The 23585-nt window shown below is 41.8% G+C and overlaps 1 protein-coding gene across 1 annotated transcript in view; it reads right to left on the reverse strand.

Moving 5' to 3' along the window:
- Ubxn2b (UBX domain protein 2B) overlaps positions 1–4232 on the reverse strand; it is a 35691-nt gene extending 31459 nt beyond the window's left edge. Inside the window, exons 1-2 of the mRNA XM_005066729.4 lie at positions 4096–4232; positions 1112–1215 (exon numbers count right to left, since the gene is read on the reverse strand). Coding sequence (XP_005066786.1) covers positions 1112–1215; positions 4096–4179 — 188 coding nt within the window. The 5' untranslated portion in view covers positions 4180–4232. The remainder of the gene's footprint in view (positions 1–1111; positions 1216–4095) is intronic.
- Positions 4233–23585: the final 19353 nt, after the last annotated feature.

Below are 23585 nucleotides of genomic sequence, written 5' to 3' on the forward strand. Positions count from 1 at the left end.
TTATATAGGTGAGCTAAAAAAGAATTCATGCCCTGAATTCAAAACTCAACACAGGAAAACTCAAATGCAACGAGAAGTCTCTATTTGGGTCCCCAAAGGTGACTGGAAAAAGTGACGTCATGGCACCACTGCTAATTTTTAAGTTATACTTTGTTATTTAGGTTATTACTTTATTCTTAGGGGGATACACGATAAGATATCTACAAGTGAGTGTCATGAAGGTATAATTTGCTTTCAGATAGTTGAGTAAAAAAGAGACAGCATGCATGAATGACGGCACTGCTATGACACATTAACAACTGGCGAATAAAAGTAAAATATTTAATGTTTATTCATTTTCCTAACCTTTACGGTTTCTATGGGCTTTATAATTTGCAAAAGAAAATATAGGGGAGAAATTATAAGGATTTTTCTTATCATTCAAGTACAGGAAGATATATCATTTTTGTCTCCCCTACAAAAAGAATGTGAAGTGACAAAAACCTAATGTCCAGTTAATATTTCTACTTCTGATAAAATTGTATTTTTTGAGAATGAGAAATAATGAGAAACTCCCGGATTTACAGATTCTTCGATGGGGGACCAAAGACTAGAACAGGCTCTGTGTGTGGCAGTGAGAAACCCACTGGCCCTCAACTGACAGACTGCTGCTTTGGAAGCTGGGCATTGGTGGCGCACGCCTTTAATGCCAGCACTGGGGAGGCAGAGGCAGGCGGATCTCTGTGCGTTCGAGGCCAGCCTGGTCTACAGAGCAATGAGTTTCAGGACAGTCTCCAAAACAATACAGAGAAACCCTGTCTTGAAAAACCAAAAAAAAACAAAACAAAACAAAACAGAATGCCGCTTTGGAAGGAGAGGGTCTGTGCATTTCACCAGAGCTCAATGGGCTGGATGACAAACATTAAAGACTCATCATGTCTGAGAAAAAGGATCTCATATGGTGCCTATGATAATATCAGACACTAAGGTAATTCTTCAAAAGTTTCTTTTTGCTAACTCTGAAAATTTTACAATATCTATTTTTTAAAAATTAAAAAAAACCCTCAAGGTCACTTAAAGTAGTTTAGAAAGAGTGGGCTAAGCAGGGTAGATGTCTGGAAGCAACACTCACCGATGCGGCAATGTTCTTGGGCTCTTACAGGCTGCAGCTGTAGATCTGTTAGGCTTGGAAGACTTGCATTTCACTTCATCTTCATATAACCCTGCCAAGGCCAACTACACATAACGACAGACTTGTTATTCGGTTAGAAATGGAAATAGACTTCTAGACAGCCGAGGAACAGGCACCAGCTTGAAACTGAGCATTAAACATCTCCTTTGAAAAACTGAAGGCTGGTGCATAAAAAGATGTTGTCTTTCTAAAACAGCTAACTCCCGAGGTCTCATATTATTCATTTATTCAAACTGCCTTGGGCGAGAGAAAATTTGTTATGAGAATTATTTTAATTAACTATTCAACAGTTTCAAAAACTGAGTTTGGCAACACAATGGTTTCACATTTGGACCTGGACCTGTGTAACTTCCAGGTTTTAAAGAACTTTTGAGGATAGCTTGTGATATTGCCAATTTCTCTATCAATCTCATAATATAATTTCACTTAGATGTTTTCAAAACCCAAGAACATAAAACAAGTTCAAAAGCATTGCTTTAAAGTCTATCAGACACAAATTTTATCAAGTTCAGGGAAAAGAGCTAAAAAAATGAGATGATGAATTAAATATAGGTTTTAACCATTTAATGCAAAATTACATATTGCAGATATACAGCTGAATACCTTCTAAATAAAGTAAAAATATATTTGTCCTTGAAACAGAATTTAAAATATTAATCTAATTATTACAGGTTTCTGCCCCCCCCCTCTACTTTTGCTATTTGGGGCAATAATTTAAAATTTTCAGCAAGGCATAGTGGTGCACGCCTTTAATCCCAGCTCTTGGGAGGCAGAAGCAGGAAGATGCCTGTGATTTTGAGGCCAGTCTGGTCTACATAGTGAGTTCTTGGACTGTCAAGGTTGAGTAGAGAGGCCCTGTCTCAAAAAATAAGCACAACAAAAGAAATTTCCTTAATGCTCCCCGCTGACTATTCAATCGGTACGATTATGATCTTTGGGCTCCCATTCACTTTACAATCAAAGCCTTCTCTCCCACCAAGTAACTATCTCTGTGTATTCTTTCCTCAGAAGAAAAAGACGAATAAATAACTGAGGCAAACTCAGCCAGGCATTTTCCAGGGCTGGAAACTGAACCCAGGCAGAGCCTCATGCATGTTAGATAAGCACTCTAATACCTAGCTACATCCCCTGGCCAATGAAGGTTTGATAGGCTTTTGAGTAAACACATTTAAAATACACACTCAAGACACCAAGAAGCTATTTTTTTCTTTCCTAATCGTTTTTATTACTCCTTCATCCTATCTCTCAAAGATGCATCAACTTCCCTAGAAATGCAAATCAATAGTGCTGACCTCTTAAGAACTGAATTAAATTTTTTTTACATAGATCATATTGTTTTGAAATTAAAATGTAATTCCACCATCTCCCTCTTCTTCCCTCCCATGGTCACACATCCCCTTGTTGTCTCTCAGCTGGATCCAAGTTTTTTAACTTAGGCACTTACTGTGTAAGTTTGGTGGATTATTGAACATTGCTGAGTTTAGTTTTTATGTCTTTAAATGCCTACCAAGATTTTTGTCAGCATCAGTTTAAAGTAAAGCACAGGCACGTCCACCTCATCACTACAAGGCCTATTTTTAAACCGACACTGCTTGTGTCAGTGTCCCTGTTTTCATTCTCTTCCAGCAGAGTCATCTGTGTCTGTCTGTCACCCTTTACAGAGCTAGAGTCATCAGAGAGGAGGGCGCCTCAATTGAGAAGATGCCTCCATAAGATGGAGCATTTCCTTAAGTAGCTATTGTGGATGGTGCCACCCCTGGAATGGGGGTCCTGGGTTCAATAAGAAAGCAGGCTAGGCAAGCCATAGGGAGCAAGCCAGTTAAGCAGCACCCTCCAAGACTTGTCTCCAGGTCCCTGCCCTGCTTGAGTTCTTATCCAGACTTCCTTTGATGATGAACAGTGATATGGCAGCTTAAGACAAATAAAACCCTTTCCTCCCCAATTTGCTCTGGTCATAGCAATAGTAATCCTGACTAAGACAACTAGTTCAGTGGCTTCAGGGTCTCCAGTAGCCAACCAATGCTCAATACCATTATAACTTTGCACTGGTTTGGTCTATTAAAGCTACTTTACAAGCTTGTTTCAAATCTGTGGATACCATACAACAGTACCCTCTACTACTTATGGATTTGATGTCTTATTTATCTCCAAATTCTCCAAAGCTTGAGCAGAAAGTTACAACAGTAAGTGGTCGGTATGTTTGGTTAAAGAATGAAGATTAGCTATTAAAAATGTTCTGACAAGATGTGAGAATTCAGGCTCATTTATTCTTACTTATAACCCCTAACATTCGTTTAATTATTGAATTTTATCAGTGATCTCATGAGGAGATAGAACAATGCCTACAATGAGCACGTAGTGTTAGCATCTGATAAAACAGCATTTATTTAGTGGACAAGTGTTCAGCTGACTAATGTCAACGTCACAACACATCGAGTTTTATTTCTGTTACATTGTTTTATGGATGACCTCTTACAAGTAGGTTGTAACCACCGACTGAACTGTTTTAAGCTCTCGCTTTTAAAAACGGAAGCTTTTTGATAAGGGGTGGGGGGGGGAGACTTTAATGTGCAAGTCTTCAAATCTGAAAGAACATCCAAGAGAACAAACAAATCAACATGCGTTATTTTTAAGTTACTTTTGAAGTGATGGCTGACACTGGCCATGGTAACTCTCCGGAAGGCAGGCAGCATCAACTGGGAGCCAGCCAGACGGCCCCGCAAAATGACATTCCAAACAGCTACTTGGTGCACCGTGAGGAAGGGGATCCAGGTGCTGGCGCCTGCCGCACGAGCAGCGGTTTCCACGCCCCCCACCCCGCAATGCGCTTCCGGGAGAGACCCTGGTCATCGCTCTCCTCAGGCGAGGTACAGCGTGGCTGTGGCCCCCGCCCTCCCGCCCGCGCCGCGCTCCTGCCTCCGCACCTGTAAGTCCCGCGCACTCGGGGGCCGCGGCCTCGAGGACCCTCTCTCGGGCTCCTCGGGCTCCGCGCGGCCGCCCTCCGCCATCTTCCACCGGCTCGGCGCCCGCCCCGGAATCGCGACTTCCGGGATGGTTGCTTAGCGACCGTGGGAGGGGCGGAGCCACTCGGTGACCACCCCCTCCGGGAGGGGGCGGAGCCGTGTCGCCTTACGTCAGTCCTGGCTCCTTTCCCCTCCCCCCCCACCAGGCTGGGGGCCCTCGCTGTGGGCTTCCGGTCCCGCCGACCCTCCAGTCTTTGTCTGCAGTCAGTGCCATTCGCTGGGCGACACTGTAGGTGGTCCTAGAGCGCAGCGACGGCTTGCGGGTTCGTTTAACTCAACGGATGAACGTTACTGCTTCACCTTACAAATCTTGGTCGAATCTCTCATTTTCCTTTAGCAAGGATTGGGGTCCGTCCCTTCGCGTGGAACCGTATGGAGGAAGAGCAACACAGTAAAGCTTTTGGCAATGAAATGGAGACTCTTAAGCAATTCCTCCTTTCCCCACCCCCACCCCGCGGGATTGAACTCTTTCCTGTTTTATTCCAAGCATTTACAACCTCCCAGGGATTCCCAAGGTAGAAAAAAGAAGTCCGGGCCTTTATGAAACCTGAACGGTAGTGAGGGAAAAACACAAACAGATAACAATAAATTTGTAAATAAGCCTTGCAAAGGGTATTATGGAAGGCCTGTATGTGAACAGAAAATACTCCGTTGGAACTTGCTGTGTGCACCTTGCTGGGTACCAGCCTACAGTGCCTTGGGATGTTCTTTGAAAAAGCACATTTTACCAGCTAGAGAAGTTGAAACTGAAAGGAATATAACAGACCTTTTAGAATTAAAACCGCTTTTAGAATTAAAGCCACTTTTGCGTGATGGCCGCAGGTATGAAAATACATCCGCCTAGGCCTTCAAGTTCGTATGAAGACACTAATCACACGAACAAATTTTTTTTCAATAAAATGTGTTCCCTTTTCTCTTGTGAATCCATTCGATTTCATTCTCAGGCCCAACTGAGACTCTGAGGGTAAAGGAAGACATCCCCTCCCCCAGTTTAATGTATTCCACATGTATTGCTGAGTGTGCACAGATGTTTTGAGCAAAGCAAATGATAGTTAAATTCACCTTGTAGTAACTAGCAGTCCAAACGACCATACTTTGCAATGCTGTCCTGATATTCTAACTACACATTTCACCTTAAAAAGCCCCATTGCTTCTTTGACAAGAAATGACCCAGAGAGCCAATACCTTTTTATGTGGAGCCTTGAAGAAGTAATTCCCACAGACCTCAGAACAGAGGACGAGTAAGGATGTGTTCTAAGAGACAGACAGATTTTGGTAATATCTTAGCATGTCAGAAAAATAGTACACGGTTGTTTAGCAGTGAGAAGACATGGTTATGAGGCGGTCAGAAGAGACGTAGATTGGAGATGTAAGTCTAAGTTAGATTCTAAAGGAATAAAATGAGTAAGTGGACATCCTCATCAGATACAGACAACTCCAACTTTATAACTTAAGTAAAACCCATTTTGTGTGTAATTGTACCTATGCTGAACATCACCGAGGTCAGGATCAGAAATGGCTTTGCTTCATCTCTTGAAAGATTTTTATCTTGTTTCTAAACTGTTCCACAGAATGGAGTATATTTACCCTTGATAATTTCTATGACTTGCACACACCATGTATATACTGTATAATAGCCATCTGAATTAGATACTGTCTTTGTAATATGGAAGTAAGTGGGGAGCAGAGATGGATTTTCATGCCACTCAGTTAATAAGCCCCAGAACTACGTTTTAAATTCAGGTGCACTATTCTCAAAAGTTCATGCTTTTCTCTTGGCACCATCACCACCCCTCCCCACCTCCAGCTGTTCTTTAGCTTCTGGCAAGATTGCATCACATTAACTTCCCAAGGACCCATACCTTCCTTATGTTCTTTTGGCCATCCCTCAACAACATCCAGGCCCTAAACAACGATATTCCCTTGGGTTCTGCTTTGACGTTTTTTATTTTCTTGCTGTATGTGCTTTTGCTGTTCAACACCATCCATTCTTATGCAATATCATGGATATACAGCTGATTCTCATTATCCACTGTTGTGTTCCTCGAACTTGTCAAGAACACTAAATTATTGAACACTGAATTATTGCTGTTGAGAGATGCAAGGTTATGTCCTTGGCGTCTCTGTTTACACTTACCAGCTAATTGATACATAACCTTGCTCTGTGTCTGTTTCTGTGTAAAGACACCTTATTTAATATGTTCTATGGCTTCATTAACATTGATCTCATAGCCCCAGCACTATAATTCTTGAAGGAGGCTTACCTAACATGTTTTCTCTTGAAGGTACATCTGCTTAGGAACACTAGACAGCACTTCCACATTGCATTAGCAGGCAGTTTTACATAGATTCCAAAGGAGAAGTGTAGCTGGATTTTCTTTTCCACCAGCCTGGTCTCACAGCTACCTCAATCACAAATAAGTACACGGAGACTTATATTAACTATAAAACTATCGACTGGTGGCTTGGGTTTCTTATTGGCTAGCTCTGTCTTAATTATTAACCCGTTTTTATTAATCTATGTATTTCCACGTGGTCTTGGTTTACTGGAGAATGCCTGGCAAGTCCTCTCTTTCCTGGCTCTACATGATGACTCCACCTGCCTACATTTCCCAGAATTCTCCTAATCTCCTAGCCCTGCCTATATTTCCTGCTTGGCCAATCAGTCAATCAGTGTTTTATTCATCAACTAATAAGAGAAATTTATATACAGAAGGACACCTCCCATCAGAGAAGCACAGAATATGAAGGATGTGGCATTAAGTAAACTGCAAAAAGGGTTTCTTGTTTACAGTGGAAGAGCTGGAAAAGGTGTCACCTTGTTTGACCTCCTTTGGAAATAAGTTCATCCAGGAAATCAAATATTTGCTTCCTTGGGCATATCTGTATTTTGGGGTGAACAGCAACTTCTAGTAAGTATGTAATTCTGTATATATGCACTTTTCAAATAATTTGGAGTTACTGTATCTAGAATTTCCCAGCCTATTTTTCCAGTTTTCTTCTATTACTCCAGACCTACGTTTCTAATTGCTTTTTCAAATTATATTTCAATTTGCATGTCTCAAAAGCATTGCTGCCTCAACCCCAAACACTCTTCTTTCTCCTCCAAACTGCGACTTTTTGCTTCTGTTCCTTACAGTTATCATCATCTAACTTCTATTGAATATTAGTCATCTGGAGGTCATGGAGGCTTTTCATGGATGAGGTAAAACTTCCCAGTGCTGATGTAGTCTGGAGCAGTTAAGACTAGAACAAGAGCTTTTGAAGTAGATGTTGTGACCAACAGCAGAAGTTTCAACATTTTTCCTAGCTCAAGTGTAGCTCCAAGCAAAGTGTTCTAATCAGTGGGGTTGTCAGGGGAGAGGGTATATAGTTGACAGCTTCCGACCCAAGATATCCAGGCACCAAGAAAAAAGACCCACAGGTGTCAGTCACAATGTGAGGTTTTAAGAATATGTAGGACTTGCTTTGAGAAGGGTGAGGTGTGGCTTGAATGGAGAGGAGTGGAGAGATGGGGTGAAAATGACCAAGACCATAAATGAAATGCTAAAGAGTTTGGTTCTTTTGTGTGTGTGTGATTTTCTTTCTTCGTCTTTTTTTATTTAAGTTAGAAACAAGCTTGCTTTACATGTCAATCCCAGTTCCCTCTCCCTCCCCTCTTCCCCTGCCCTCCCCACCAGGCTCCCAGTCCCCCACCCAATCTACTCTCCAATCCCCCAGGAGGGTAAGGCCCTCCATGCTGGATGTCCAGAATCAGTCATGTCATCCATGGCAGGGCCTAGGCCCTCCCCCCAAGAGTCCAGGCTAAGAGAGCATCCCTCATTGTGAGATGGGCACTCAAAGTCTATTTGTACGCTAGGGATAAATACTACCCAAGGCCCCATAGATTACCTAGGCTTCTCACTGACACCCACATTCAGGGGGTCTGGGTCAGTTCCATGCTTTTCTTCATCCAATGACTGATGGAAGTAGAGGCTGACACCCACAGCTAAACACTGAACTGAACTCCTGGAATCCAGTGACAGAGAGGGAGAACTGATAAGCAAATGAGTTAAGACTAGGCTGGTTTGCTGGGCGGTGGTGGCGTACGCCTTTAATCCCAGCAATCGGGAGGCAGAGGCAGGCAGATCTCTGTGAGTTCGAGGCCAGGCTGAACCGACAGCCTCCAAAACAATACAGAGAAACCCTGTCTCCTAAAACCAAAAAAAAAAAAAAAAAAAAAGAAAAAGAAAAAAAAGGAAAAAAAAAAAAAAGACTGGGCTGGTTTAACCCACAGAAACAGTTGACCTGAACAAGTAAGAGCTCTTAGACCCCAGATTAAAGGGTTTGGTGGGTAAAAGCTAACCTCTGCATTTTAGCAATAATAACTGGTGTATTGACCAGATCAGCAGAGAGCAAGACCTCAAGTCTGAGGAATGCCAGAAGCATTTGGAGACACTTTCTGGGTAGAGACAGTGAGGCCATGAACCAAATCAAGCTTGTGATGGGATGGAGGTGGCATGTGGGCTCAGAGCTTCAGCACAGTTAGACCAGGTTTATTCCTGAAATATTGTTTGTGAAAATAGTGTACGTTGTTGGCACTATGACTATTTAAATCTTGAGATTTGATGTCTTCTTTTTATAACAATTAAACCTGACTGCATGCTTATCTAACCCTGATTCACGCAGCTTTAAGACGAGGCCTCCCTAAGTCGCATGGCTCGCTTGAAGTCCTAGGTTTGAACAATCGAAGCTAGTCCCAGGATTGAATTACAGGTGCCTATCAGCATACCTGGTTTCTACCTTACCATGCTTTATTGGTGGTTTCCACATGTGAGTCATGTGACAGTATGTTTATAGTAGCTACTCTGAAATTTGTAAACCTTGGGGTTACTTTTTCTTGCATCTTTGCTGTCTATTGAACATTTTTAAACGATATTATTGAGTCTCTGGATTCTGTCATCTTCCTCAGGAAAGGGCTGCCATTTCCATAGTTCTAAGATGTATCTACTTGTCTTAAATGCCATCCTGTAGTTCTTTGTGTGTTTCTGTGGAAACTTAAGAGTAATAATCAAGTGCCTCTGAATTCCATGGGTTGCATTCCAGCTCTGCCTCCAGAGGGTAAAGATCCTGATCACCTGATCTCTCTCTCTCTCTACCTTTTGTTAGTTTCCGACTGTCCCATCCCTGTCCCGTGTGTGTGTGTGTGTGTGTGTGTGTGTGTGTGTGTGTGTGTGTGTGTGTGTGTGTGATCCCCCCCACTCCCCCCAGGGAACAGTTGAGGGACAGAGGTTAGTGAAACAGTCTTTCTTTCCTGCAGGATTTGGAACCCCTTCTTTTGAATAGGATTTCTCTTAAGCTGCAGTCACTCTCAGTCCCAGACTCTATGTATGAATCCTGAGTCCAGCAAGAATGCTGCTTCCTCCTCAGGTTCTCTTTCTCATGTGCAAATCTGAGTGAGGGGAGCTGTTAGGTGGGAAGGCATGAGTTGAGATCTATCCGGTGTGCTCCCTTCTTTGGGGGTTTAGGTTCCTCCAGTTGCATGTCTGAATGTGATTGTTCATTGGTCCCGAGTTTATAACTGTTGTTAGGAGACTGGTGTTGTGTGACCGGTTCTGACATCACTTGATCTTCAACTTCAAATTTGCCAATACTGTTTGGTTTTGCATTTATGTTAATGAATAACAGCAGCCCATTCTTACACTTTCGTATAAATTCCTTGTTCAGCTTTGGCACCAGGTTTATGCTGGCTTTGTTAGATATGTGGGGAGGACCCTTGAATTTTTTTTTTTAATTCCAAGAGAAGCTTAAGTTACATTTCTCTTTTGTTGTAGTTTTTGTTTATTTAAATATATTTTAATTGCTCATTTTTATCTTATGTGTATGTGTGATTTGCCTGGGTATATTTGTATGTACTATGTGTGTTGTCTGCGGAGAGAGGAAGAATTCGAGATCCTGTGGAAGTGGAGGTGCAGACAGCTGTGAGTGAACACGCAAGCTGATGATAGAGACTGAGTCCTCCAAGAGTAGTGTGCTGTCTTAACCACTAATCTCTCCAGTCACCTTTTATTACGTTTTCATTATTTTTCCTTGACCACTAATCTCTCCAGTCACCTTTTATTACGTTTTCATTATTTTTCCTTTAAGTGTGGGGCTAGAATTTATTGGGAAAAGTGGTCAGGCCTAGATTTTTCCCTGTAGAGGAGGGAAACTGAAATTATAGAAGTTTATTTAATAGTTGTAAATTTATTTGTATTACCTGGTTTTAGGTAAAGTTTTATTTTTTCTGCTTTTAAATTTATATTTTGCTGACCTAAAATCATGTTAGTGAGCTCGCTCTCTATTATCATAATAAATACCCCAGATAAAGAAAAAAAAACTTGGGTGGGTGAAGTAGCTCAGTGGTAGATAAAATTATTTGCTGCTCATCCTGATGAGCTGAGTTTTATCCTCTGGATCCATGTGGTAGGAGGACAGGACCAACTCCTTCAAGTTGTCCTCTGGCATCCATAGGAGCTTGGTGACAAGTGCCCTATTCCCACACAAATAAATAAATACATGTGATTTTACAATTTTGGAGATTTACAATCTATGACTATTTGGCCCTGTTGATTTGTAGCTGAAGAATAGGATAGAGCAAAATCACTTATGTTATGGCCAGGAGACAAATGAGAGGAAGGGGGGGTGTCTAGGGGCCTTCCTTTTGAATCTCTTCCCTGTTCCACACCTCTGGACAGCACTACTTGGAGCACCAAATCTTTTAACACATAGGCTTTGTGGACCATTCCAGATCCAAAGTATAGCAAGTGGGCAGCCTGCCTTATGATCATATCTTACAGATAAAAACCATATTGATACCCCTTTCATTGTTGACTCTGATTAGTTCTTCCCTGCTTCATCAGCTTTGCCAGGGCTAGCTTGGCCTCTGCCTTGCTACATACCCAAGGCTGGCCTTGAATTTTTATCAACCTGCTCACCCTCCAGAGTTCTTTTATTACAGGTGCGTGCCACCGTGACCAGGATGTCAAACACCCATTTGTTTCCAAAGAAGAATCATTTGATATTGTCTTCTCAATTGTTTGTGTCTATTTTTTTCATACTTAGATGTTTTATTTAAAAAATCTCTCTGTTCATTATCAAAGTTACACAATAGTTTGCATACCAATAGACTGGACGTAAACAGGACGTTCTCATTAAGGCTTACTGTAATTTGATCTTTTATCAAGAACATGGTTATTGATAACAGGAATTCTCCTTTACTTTCCTAAGTCTAATTTTCTTGAAAATTCAACCAGTGTTTCCAGTCTCTTGACTAAGGTTCAACCAAGGCCACAACTCCACATCTTGGAGCACACTTTTATCATCTGCCATTCTTCTAGTGGGTAAAACAGAATGTAAGAGCTAAGTTCTTTCTTTAACTGAGGCCACACTTAGTCAGGAATTCTACAGTGTATTTATTATCTTATTAAATTTTGCTTTTTCTTTTACCTTCCTTGGGTTTAATTGTGTTTCCCTATTTTATTTAGATAAATGCTTACATTATTAAGTTTTAGCTCTTCTTTCTTTATTCTGTATGAACTAAGGCCATGTATTTTCCTCTCTGAATGGACCAACTTCAAATCTAATGTGAAACAGGGATAAACTTGAATTTTATTTCAGCCATTAATTTTCCCATGTCAGATACAGCAACCTTATACTCTAAAAACATGAGATTAGACTCAAATATAAGTAAATGAGTGGAGACAAGCCAACAGCTGTACTACGTAGAGTGGAGATTAGAACTCACAGCCAAATGCAACCATGGGAACATGTCTGCTCTGTGCCAGATAGTCTCAAAATCTAGAAAAGTGCATTTGATTTTACAAAGGAGATCATGAACCTCTTCTGTGAGGACCTTTGGAAGTCAGCAGATGGTGGCATTTGGGTGTTCTGTGCTGAGGTCAGTGTGGGGCCTCAGGATTCAACTTCACATTCTGTCCTGAATACCCACATGAAGCATGCAGGACCAGGGGTAGACAGTTGCTGTCACTTACATTCTGGCAAGTGGGGCAGGGGTTGTTTCTGACTGTCAAGTAGCAGTAGGGGGAGAGAAGAGGGGCCACTTGGGATGGCATGGGAATAACCTGAGTCCTCTCTCTAATCTTTGGAATGGATTCATTTCTTCCAGGGCGAATGAAGGGTCCAGACACTCACCCAGCTCCCTGCTTTGGCAGCCATGACAGGCTGCAGAAAAGACCCAGCAAGATATAAGTCCCTGACTTAGCAACATGTGCTGAGCTCCTGACCTTGCCAACCTTCTGGTCACTAGGAAGCTAGATACTCTTCATGTGGCAAGGAACCAATCAGATGTTAGCTGGCGGGCTCTGGAATGCAGAGCATAGCAACTGCCCTGAGATGACCTCTAGGCATAGCAACCTTGTCAGAGTTTGGGCACAATACCATGTGAACCCTTGTGTTTCTTGTATGACTTAAAGATGTAACCAGGGTCCTGGACTTGTTTTCCCTCAAAACACAAATATATCCCATGCTAAACCCAGAGTCTCTCTCTCTTTGGAATCCTCCGACTGTTAGCACTTTAAAACCAGTGTGGGTCTCCTTCCTTCCTCCCAGGGAGATCATTGGCCCTGGTCCTCCCTGGAGGAGGGAGCAGAAGCTGTGAGTATGACAGAGATAGCCTTCTGGGAGTCAGCTTCAACGAGACAGCTCAGATTTAGTCCAGAATTAGGGGGACAGTAGCTGGGGCATCACCAAATTTGCATTTGGCAGCATGGTCCTATCATAACAAGACCTAATTATCATATGAACAGCAGTGTGGGCATTTTCAGTGAATTGTGACTGGCATGCAGGCTTAGTGACAGCTTCCAAATAAGGTCAGGCAGAGAGCATGAGGAAGGGAGCCCTCCATTTTTCACAGAGCTCAGAGAGCTGTCCAGACAAGGTGGATTGCAACCTTAAGGAGCAAGACCCTCCAACAAACCAGAATTTAAAATATTTGCCAAAATTCATTGAGAGAGGCTCAGCTCTGTAAAAATGTGAAAATTCTTCACTCCCTGCAAATGTTACAGAAGCATATAACCAAGTTCTTTCTTGCCTTGGTCTTGTTTATTTCAAAATATCTATTTTCACGTCATTTGAATTGCCTCCTGGTTCTATTCCCTGTATCCAATATTTTCTTCTAAAAGAATCTCTGATAAATATGAACAATCTTTTTTATGTATGCTAGACCTAAACTTTTGTTATTGACATAAAATAGTATAATAATAAAACTACCTCAACTAGGATTTTAGGGGTTTTATGATTTTGCACACCCATGTTGAAATCATGGTTATCTTCAGAGTTGGCCAGATAAATGATTTTATTGTCCTTTTCAAAGACATTAGTCAATTCCCATAACTAAAGATAGGGCATATCTCACTTTACAAATTTGGCACTGTAGGGTATTAATGTACTTTAAGAAAATTTATGTGCGTGTGGTCTCAGAAAATCCTGGTTTACTGTTGCCTTTTTTTTTTTTTTTTGGTTTTACGAGACAGGGTTGCTCTGTATTGTTTTGGAGGCTGTCGCTCCAGCCTAGCCTCGAACTCACAGAGATCTGCCTGCCTCTGCCTCCCAAGTGCTGGGATTAAAGGCGTGTGCCACCATCGCCTGGCTTACTGTTGCCTTTTTACTTGAAGAAAGCATGGTGCATATTCTCTTTGGCATGTCCAAATAACTAGCACCATCACTCTTGTACATTGTTAAGTAAAACTGAAAGACCCTGGCCCAGTCTAACAGGCAGCTGAAAGCTGAGGCTTATGGAAAATTCCGTTCCTCCACAGCTGCATAGTCATTGCCTATCAAAAGGAAGCTCAGCCCAAGGACACAGGCTGCCTGGTGGCAAACACAGAGATATCTGCAGGCGGCCAGATGGCCAGCTCAGCAGGGTTGAGCAAACACAGAAACCGATTGTTCCTCGGACAGGGCCAAGACTAGAGTTCCAAGAAAAACCTCAATTGCCCCGAACCCTAGCCTCATTTAAATGGTCCAATCAGGGTCCTGTTACTAAGCTTCTCGCTTCTGTCCCGCGCTTTTTGCTATAAAAGAACCCCTGAATCCCCAGCTCGGCGCTCTCAGTTCCCCGAGACTGAGACGCCCGGGTACCCGCATGTTACCAATAAAAGCCTCTTGCTGTTGCATCCAAGTTCGTGGTCTCGCTGTTCCTTGGGTACGGGTCTCCCTTCCGTGAAAGCATCTCTACGGGGGTCTTTCAAAACAAAGGTGACTTGAATACAAGCATTGTGATTCTATGACAGACACTCTGATAACTGAGATGGTTACTCAGTGACTAACTGGTGGTGAAGAGGGCAGTATGCATACTGAATAAGCTGGAAAATGACTGAATCAGATCACAGACACTACAGACAGCGGAACAGTATGAAGTTTCTGCTACAATTTAATAGCAATGAATTATTTCTGAAAATTTCCGCTTAATATTTTAGACTACAGTTGACTGAAAGCAATTGAAACTATAGTCAGTGAAACACTGATGGACGGTCCTGTAACCACCCCCCAATTGATATAACTGCCGCATTTTCTGCTTGTTGTATTCCTGTTCTCTATTAGCTGTTCCTTTTATAAGCAATTTGTTAGCAGATTACTTGTAGAAGCAACAATTAAATTTGCTGTAATATTGAACATTAGGTTTTATGAAGCTTCCCGAAGCTGTTTAGCCTCAAATAAACACACAGACACTATATTAGTTATAAAATTGTTGGCCAGTGGCTAGGACTTCTTATTGGCTAGCTCTGCCTTAATTATTAACCCATTTCTATCAATCTATGTATTGCCACAAGGCTGTGGCTTACCCGGTAATGTCTGAGCAAATGTTACTCCTTTGGCAGCATGGCGACTCTGTGGCAGGCCCACTCTGCTTACCTTTCCCAGAATTCTCCTTGTCTCCTAGACCTGCCTATATTCCTGCCTCATTGGCCAAACAGTGTTTCATTCATTAATCAATGAGAGAAACATATATATATATATATATATATATATATATATATATATATATAGGAAACCCCCATCAATTAGGTAATTTGGAGTTTTATGATCATGTGTATGGTAAGATAGCCACTGAATATCAATGCTAGATTCATTTACATATAAAGTTAGGGTATGTATGTATGTATGTATGTATGTATGTATCAGGGAGGCCATGCTAGTGAAATATATCACTTGAAGACCTCACTGGCTTAGGAGCAGTGGAGAGAGTGACTTGATGGGAGGCTCTCCCATGCTATTCTTGGTTCTGCTATCTTTCGAGCCTACACACAGTCCCCCTACCTAAGGACTTCTTGTTGGCGTCCCCAGGGTAGATTGGGGGTAGACTGTGGTTCGGAAGTTTTCAGCTCTAGGAAAGCAATGTGGTCTGTGAGTGAGGTACAAGCCTTGAACCTCTGCCAGTGACCATCATGTCTTGTATCAATTTTGCTCTGAGGAAGGTTGGGAAACACTCACCTTCAGGGTCGCTTACACCTTTTCTCAATACTCACACACAGTGTGGAGCAGTGGGTATTTGAGCTTCACTGAGTTACAGATTATTCAGTGAAGGGCCATGACATTTCATATGGCAACACTGGGCTTCTCTAGACTGTTTCAGCAAGTCCCTCCAGGGATTTCCAGTTGCACCGCATATGCAGGCTTAAATCATTGTTTACTGTCTCATAGTTCTGGAAACCAAAACGCCAAGAGGGCCAGTGGGTCCTGGCAAGGGCCTTCTTCCTGAGTTTTTGATGGCTACTTTCTTGCTGTGTTCTCTCACTGTGGAGTTGGGGGAGAAATGAGTGTGATATTCTGGTGCCTGGCCTAATAAGGATACCAGTACTGTGAACAGGATAGAACTACCTCCCAAATATTAACTTCCTAATGTTATCTTATGGACTTGAGCTACATATTCTTTTTTTTTAGTGCTACATATTCTAAACATATAAGTCAGCAGTACAGTACAGTTCATAGCAGCTTCCCAAATCCTGTGAGATATAGAATTCAGGCATCATTTTCAATTTTAGGATCCACAGTTTTTCTCTACTGGATATTTGCAAGGTCACAGGATAGGCTCAGCATCCAGGCTTACTTCCGTGCACAGGAATATCCCATTCAACATTCATTTTTCCCATGCTAGCTACCATGCTAGGCTGTCCCCAGATGAGGATGGGATTTCTCTCTCCCTAACTTTAACTTAAATTCCCTATCTTTTAGTGTGGAATCCAAAATGTTCTCTACAAGTTCATACACTTGGTCTCCAGCTGCTTGCATTGTTCTGAGAGCTGGGATTTCTGAGTCATTAGGCCTAGCTAGCTGACATAGGCCAGGAGGTCTGGGGACTGAGCTGGTCCTTTTCTCTGCTCTCTGATTTGCTAAAATGTGAACAGTTGATATCTCAAACCCCCATTACCAAAGACTGCCTATTTCCTGCTAACATACCTTCCCCACCCCTAAGGATTGATACCTCCTGAATCTATAAGCCACAGAGTACTTCTTCCACAAGTTGCTTCTATCAGGTGTTGTGGAATATTATTTAAGTGTGTTACATTTGTTTATGCCATGGAACATTTGTTTTAATGATACAAAGATGTGTTGCATTTGTTTAACTCTGTGAAACTGTGATTCTTTGCCTTTCTAGAACACCTGATGGTTTAATAAAGAACTGAATGGCCAATGGTGAGGCAGGTGAAAGGATAGGTGGGGCTGGCAGGCAGAAAGAATAAATAGAAGGAGAAATCTGGGAAGAAGGAGCAAGAGTACAAGGAGAGGAGGACACTAGGGACCAGCCACCTAGCCACCCAACCACCCAACCACTCCATCACCCAGCCAGCCACAGAGTAAGAGTGAAATTAAGATATACAGAAGTAATAAAAGGAAAAAGCCCAGAGGCAAAAGCTGTCAAGAAATAAACCAAGATAAGGCTGGGATTTTACAAGTAATAAATAAGATTCCATGTGTAATTTATTTGGAAGCTGGGTGGTGGGCCCCTTAGAAGAGTAAAGAGTAACAACCACCAACAGCAATTAGGTTTTTTTTTCAGTACAAGAAAACTAATACACCATCTCTTATTACATCATTTCTTATTAATCAGAATAAACTTTAAGAACAATAATTAATGAGTTATCTTTGGGGCTTCCCCTTCCACTGAAGGCCATTAATAGTCTATTATTATTATTGTCTTTTGAAGTGGGTTCTCACTATGTTGCCCAGAAAAGTCTTGAACATCTGGCCATAGTGGCTTCCTGTCTCAGCTTATGTGAGTGTGCCTTTACACCTGGCTTAGATACTTCTCTTCTTCAGAAGAGGTTTTGGTGAATACAAATACAGTCAACTCTCTCTGTCTCTGTCTCTGTCTCTGTCTCTGTCTCTGTCTCTGTCTCTCTCTCTCTCTCTCTGTGTATGTGTAAAAAGATATTGTAAGATTTCTTCTTAAGTGTTAAAAGTATTTCTTGGCAACTTCAATTCTTTAAAGAAAGAAATTAAAGAAGATATCAGAAAATGGAAAGATCTCCCATGCTCTTGGATAGGAAGGATCAACATAGTAAAAATGGCAAAAGTAATCTACAGATTCAATGCAATTTCCATCAAAATCCCAGCAGAGTTCTTCACAGACCTTGAAAGAATAGTACTCAACTTCATATGGAAAAACAAAAAAACCCAGGATAGCCCAAACTATCCTGTAAAGTAGAGGATCATCTGGGGGCATCACCATCCCAGACTTCAAGCTCTACTATAGAGTTATAGTAATGAAAACAGCTTGGTATTGGCATAAAAACAGACAGGTAGACCAATGGAATTGAATTTAAGACACCAATATCAACCCACACACCTATGGCTCTTAACATGTGGAAGAATGCAAATAGATCCATATCTATCGCCATGCACAAAACTCAAGTCCAAATGGATCAAAGACTTCAATATAAACCATCCACACTGAACCTCATAGAAGAGAAAGTGGGAAATACATTTGAACACATAGGTGCAGGAGACCACTTCCTAAATAGAATACCAGTAGCACAGAAGAGCAAAAATTAATAAATGGGACTTCCTGAAACTGAGAAGCTTCTGTAAAGCAAAGAATGTGTTCAACAAGACAAAATGGCTCCTTACAGAAAGGGAAAAGATCTTTACCAACCTCACATGCGACAGAGGACTGATCTCCAAAATATACAAAGAACTCAAGAAAGTAGAAATCAAACTACCAAATAATCCAATAAAAAATGGGGTACAGATCTAAATATAGAATTCTCAGCAGAACAATCTCAAATGGCAGAAAGACATTTAAGAAACTGTTCAACATCCTTAGTCATCAGGGAAATGCAAATCAAAACCACTCTGAAATTCCATCTGACACCTATCAGAATGGCTAAAATAAAAAACACCAATGACAGCTTATTCTGGAGAGGATGAGGAGAAAGGGGAACACTCCTCCATTTCTGGTAGGAGTGCAAACTTGTACAACTGCTATGGAAATTAGTATGATGATTTCTCAGAAAATTAGGGATCAACTTACCTCAAGACCCTGTAATACTACTGTTGGGTATATACCCAAAGGAGACATATTCACACCACAAGGACATTTTCTCAACTATGTTCATAGCAACATTATTTGTAATAGATCTTGAAAACAGCCTAGATGCCCCTCAATTGAAGAGTGGATAAAAAAGATGTGGTATATTTACACAATGGATTACTACCCAGATGTAAGAAACATTAACATCCTAAAATTGGTAGGCAAATGGACAGAACTAGAAAAAAATACTAAGTGAAAAAACACAAAACCAGAAAGACAAATATAGTATGTACTCACTCATAAGTGGATAACAGAAATAAAGCAAAGATACCCAGCCTGCAATGCACAACCCCAGAGAGGCTAGAACCCTCTTTCAGAAACAGATGGAAGCAGAGGCACAAATCCACAACTAACCAATTGGTCAAGCTCCTGGAGTACAATCAAAGTGAGGGAGGAGCAAAAATATGAAAAAGAAGTCAAGACCATGATGGGGAAATCCACAGAATCAACTGACCCAAGCTATTAAGAAATCACTGACTCTGGTCTGACAAATGGGGAGCCTGCATAAGACTGAACTAGACTCCCTTAATATAGGTGACAATGGTGTGACTGGGACAATATATGATGCCATTGGCAGTGGGCCCAAGACCTAACACTAATATGCAAACTGAATTAGTGGAGCCCATTCTATATGGAGAGATACCTTGCTCAGCCTAGACACAGCGGTGTGGGGGATGGAGAAGTGCCTTGATCCTGACTTAACTAGATGATGGGACAGATTTAATAGACTTCCTATGCGAGGCCTTACCCTCTCTGTGGAGCAGATGGGAGGAGAGGGGAGTGGAGGGAGTGGGAGGAAATGAGGGAGCGAGAACCGGGACTGGTATAAATTAATTCAAAAAAGGAAAAAAAATGTATTTCTTGGCTTGTGATAGTGCTCCCACATGCTAAAAAAGGTAAAAGCTTGTGCAATGTGACACATTTCCACAAGAGGGCCCACCAGCATCAGTGCACAGCCTTCAGCTCTAATGAGAGACTCCAGCCTCAGCACTGAATATTACACATGAACTCTCCAGGAAAACAGTGTTATATAAAATATACAGTAAGAAGATCACTGATCTTACTGTGGTCAGTGTTATATATAGAACTTTAATGTTGAATTTGATCAACAAAACAATGAACTGCCAATGTGAAATTTGCACGTGTTATTTACTCATGTCATAATTGCCTTAATGCTTAAAAAGCATTTTTAAAGCATCCAGTATAACTATTTTTATTGCATTTATTGATTTAGTGAAAAATGTGAATCAGGCATTCCTCAAGTTTTGCTCCTTTGTTTTCCCCTCTGCTCTTCTGTCAGCCCCCCTCTTCTCTCTCCCTTCCTGTCTGCCTAAGTATGACAGTGAGGTCTCTGCCTCTCCTTTGTACGTATAATAAAACCTCAACCCTTCAGAGCAGTCATGGCCTCCTTTTACTTACTTTTCATTCAGTAGGTGGTTGATTCCTGAGAGCAGTTATTGTAGAAGCAAGTGATTTAAAATAAATCAATAGCAAATATTTTCCTTGAAACAGTTTTGTGAGTTTATTTGTATCAGTGTGAAGTCTGGCAACATCTGTCTTATAAGGCTGCTTCTAGTACCTGGCATCACAGGAAGCTTTTTCATTGAGATATTTTTTTTTTGGTTTGTTTTATTTTGAGGGGTTTCTTTGTGTAGACTTTGCTGTCCTGGAACTAGCTTTATAGAGCAGGCTGTTCTTTGTGGCACAGCTAATAAAAGATCCAGAGACAGATATTGGGGTTCAAGCTTCAAGCTGAAGATCAGAAAAGCAAAGTACTAGCTCTTACCTCTATGTCAGGCTGAAAGATAATCCTGGCTCCACCAAACCTCAGACTGAAATCCCAGACTGCTATGTTCTCCTCAAAGTTGTTGGAGAATCCTGAGACTTCAATGTCTTCCTATCCTCAGTGTGGCTGGGGAATAAATGCCAGCTTTGATACCCTGTTCCTTTCTTAAATACCTCTCATGAGTCCTGGAATTAAAGGTGTGTACCACCACTGCCTGATCTCTATAGCTTGAGGCTGATTTTGCTTTCTGAATCCTCAAGCAAGCTTTAATAAATCATAAATAATATATCACCATAGTTCCTGAACTCAGAGATTTCCTGCCCCTGCCTACTGAGTTCTGGGATTAAAGACTTGTATCACCCCAGTTATGAACATTTTAAGTGCCATATTTAGCAGATCTCTGAAGAGTTTGAGGACCATCTGTGAAGTATACCTGATTTTAAATAAACTTTACTTGCTTTAAGCTTAACCTTGAAAACATGTACAGGAGGCTAAATAAAGCTTGTCATTAAGTGAATTGTATAACAGTTTACAAATTGGTAGCTTTTATACAATTAAAAATTTTACATCATCATCTCTATTAAGTTTGAGCCTTAAAATTTTGAGTTCAAGGTTTAATTGAAGATCCTTCATCATTAAAATAAAACTTTAAACCATAAATACAGTCCATATTGAGACTTTGAATTTTACAAAAACATAAGTATAGTCCACAGACAGACTGGGAACTTTATTCTTTTATAGTGCAACATAATAGCATATCACAGTTTTTTGATGACTCAGTTTATCCAAATGGCTAAAGTTTAACAAAAGTAATAAAGATAAAAAGGCTAGATATATATCTTCAAGTCAGTTGCTGTTAACTTGAGTAGACCTTAGGAATTTATAAACATTATTAACCAAAAATACTGTGTTCAAACATAGATTGTTTCTCATTTAAATTTTCTAGAAGCCTGATGTTGAGCAGTTAGCAAAGACATAAGTGGTTAGACATATATACATCAGTAAGTCAGTTTTTGTTAACCTGAGTCTACCTTCATAAACTTAGGAATTTATAAACCTTACAAAAATTCTTACTAATGTAAAATATTTTGGAGACCTGCTGCTGTCTGTCTCCTTGTCTGAAAAGTAGATACCAGGGCTTGGGGCTGAGGAGCTTCATAGGTGCTGCATAAGTAGTTTTATACCATCTGGTCATCTTAAGGTGGTGGCGAAGTCACATGGCATGTACCCTTTAACCTCAGTAAAGATGGCTGGTAACCATGCAGTTGCTATTTACATATCTTTATTTTTCGTTTTGGTGAATTTTTTAAAAGAAGAGTTGAATCTAAATTACATATATAGTATATTTTAAACAAGAGTTGAATGTGCCAATCTTTGGTCATTGATCTGTATTGAGGCCAAGCTGTTTGTAGTAGCACAGTGAGGTTTTAATAAAATCTGAGGAGGAAGACAGAAAGGGTTGCAGAATAGAATATTTCCGGGGGGAGGGTTTCTATAAGCTCCAAGAGGGAGCCAAGAGAGAGTGTAGGTGGCCCAGAAGGTCTTAGAGAATCTAAAGGACTATGGGAGGAAGCCAGGAGGAAGGCTTAAGGAAGAGAGGGCAGATGGCTCTAAAGGGGAGGAGAGGAAACTTCAGGAGGGAGCTGAATGCCGAATCTATGGAGCTGCACAAGGCACCCTAGAGATAGTGTAGTGACCCAGGCGACCTGCAGGTGTCACCCTAGAGGTAGTGTAGTGACCCAGGAGGCCTGCAGGTGGCACCCTAGAGATATTGTAGTGACCCAGGAGGCCTGCAGGTGGCACCCTAGAGAGTGTAGTGACCCAGGAGGCCTGCAGGTGTCACCCTAGAGAGAGTAGAGGGCTGCAGGTGGCACCCTAGTGTGTAGTGACCCAGGAGGCCTGCAGGTGGCACCCTAGAGAGAGTGTAGTGACCCAGGTGGGCTTTGAGAAGCTGGACTGCTGGCAGCTCCTGAGGGGAGGAGATAAGGGAAGGGTGACAGGAGGTGGAAGGTGAGACGCAGGCAGTATAGCAGCTTTTGTGGGGAGGCCAGGAAATCTCCAGGAAGGAGTCCAGCTGAGGTGGTTTAGGTGTCATTGTGTCAAGAAATTCTACTTGGGGCATCCCTAGATGGAATGGGAAACCTTTCAGAGAGAAACGTTCGAAATCACAGATGAGAGGCATCCCTTTCCACGTAACTGGGGGACTAGCAGAATCAGTTGTGGTTTTTGTAGTAAAAGTAGACGAAGCAGGTGGCTCCAGGGTGACACTTGCTCAGTAGAGAGAAATGCTCAGGCTGGGGTATGAGGCACTAGGAGCCAGAGAGATCGAGAGAGGAGGAGAGGCAGACTTCAGAATTTGGAATCACACTTCGTGGGTGGCAGAAGCCAGCAGAAACAAATGATGTGCACATACCTTAGGAGACTCAGATCAGCAGCTTGCTAGGGAGCAGCCGCGTTCCTTGGGAGGGAACTCCTTTAGGCCACTCCTGGGTTTCAGCACCATGGCAGCCTGCTCCTAAGGGGTTGAGGATTTTATTGTAGATAAAAGGGAGAACACAGGCCGAGGGATCTGGAAGAATCCAAACTAAACCAGACCCTGAGAAGAGGGGTAAAGGTGTTACCTGGTTTTAACCCGGGACGAATGATGACAGACTCAGCAAGTTGGTTTTGAGCATATATTTTGCTTCACACTTATATCAGAGCAATACACACAAGCAAAAGCAAAGTCCTAGGGACCATACCCAGTAGGCACACAACAGGGGTACCTGTCCCACGCAGGGCTACGGCTCTCGATGTCTCAAGATTCCTCTGGATTCAAGCGGTGAGTACTCCCGAGGTCTTCGATGTCTGGTACCGGATTGGGTGGCTCTCAGCTTAGTGGACTGGCTTCTCAGGTGGAGGAAGGTTCACACAGTCATGGTGGACTCTGCTTCTCAGCCCTGAGCTGGTGCTTAAATACCTTGCTTAGTACACTCTGCCACACACGCACACTCTCATTTATTCTTATCCGTAGTAGTCGGGCCTATGTTTACT

This window comes from Mesocricetus auratus, unplaced genomic scaffold (genome assembly GCF_017639785.1).
Source record: "Mesocricetus auratus isolate SY011 unplaced genomic scaffold, BCM_Maur_2.0 Super-Scaffold_6730, whole genome shotgun sequence".
NCBI lineage: Eukaryota > Metazoa > Chordata > Mammalia > Rodentia > Cricetidae > Mesocricetus > Mesocricetus auratus.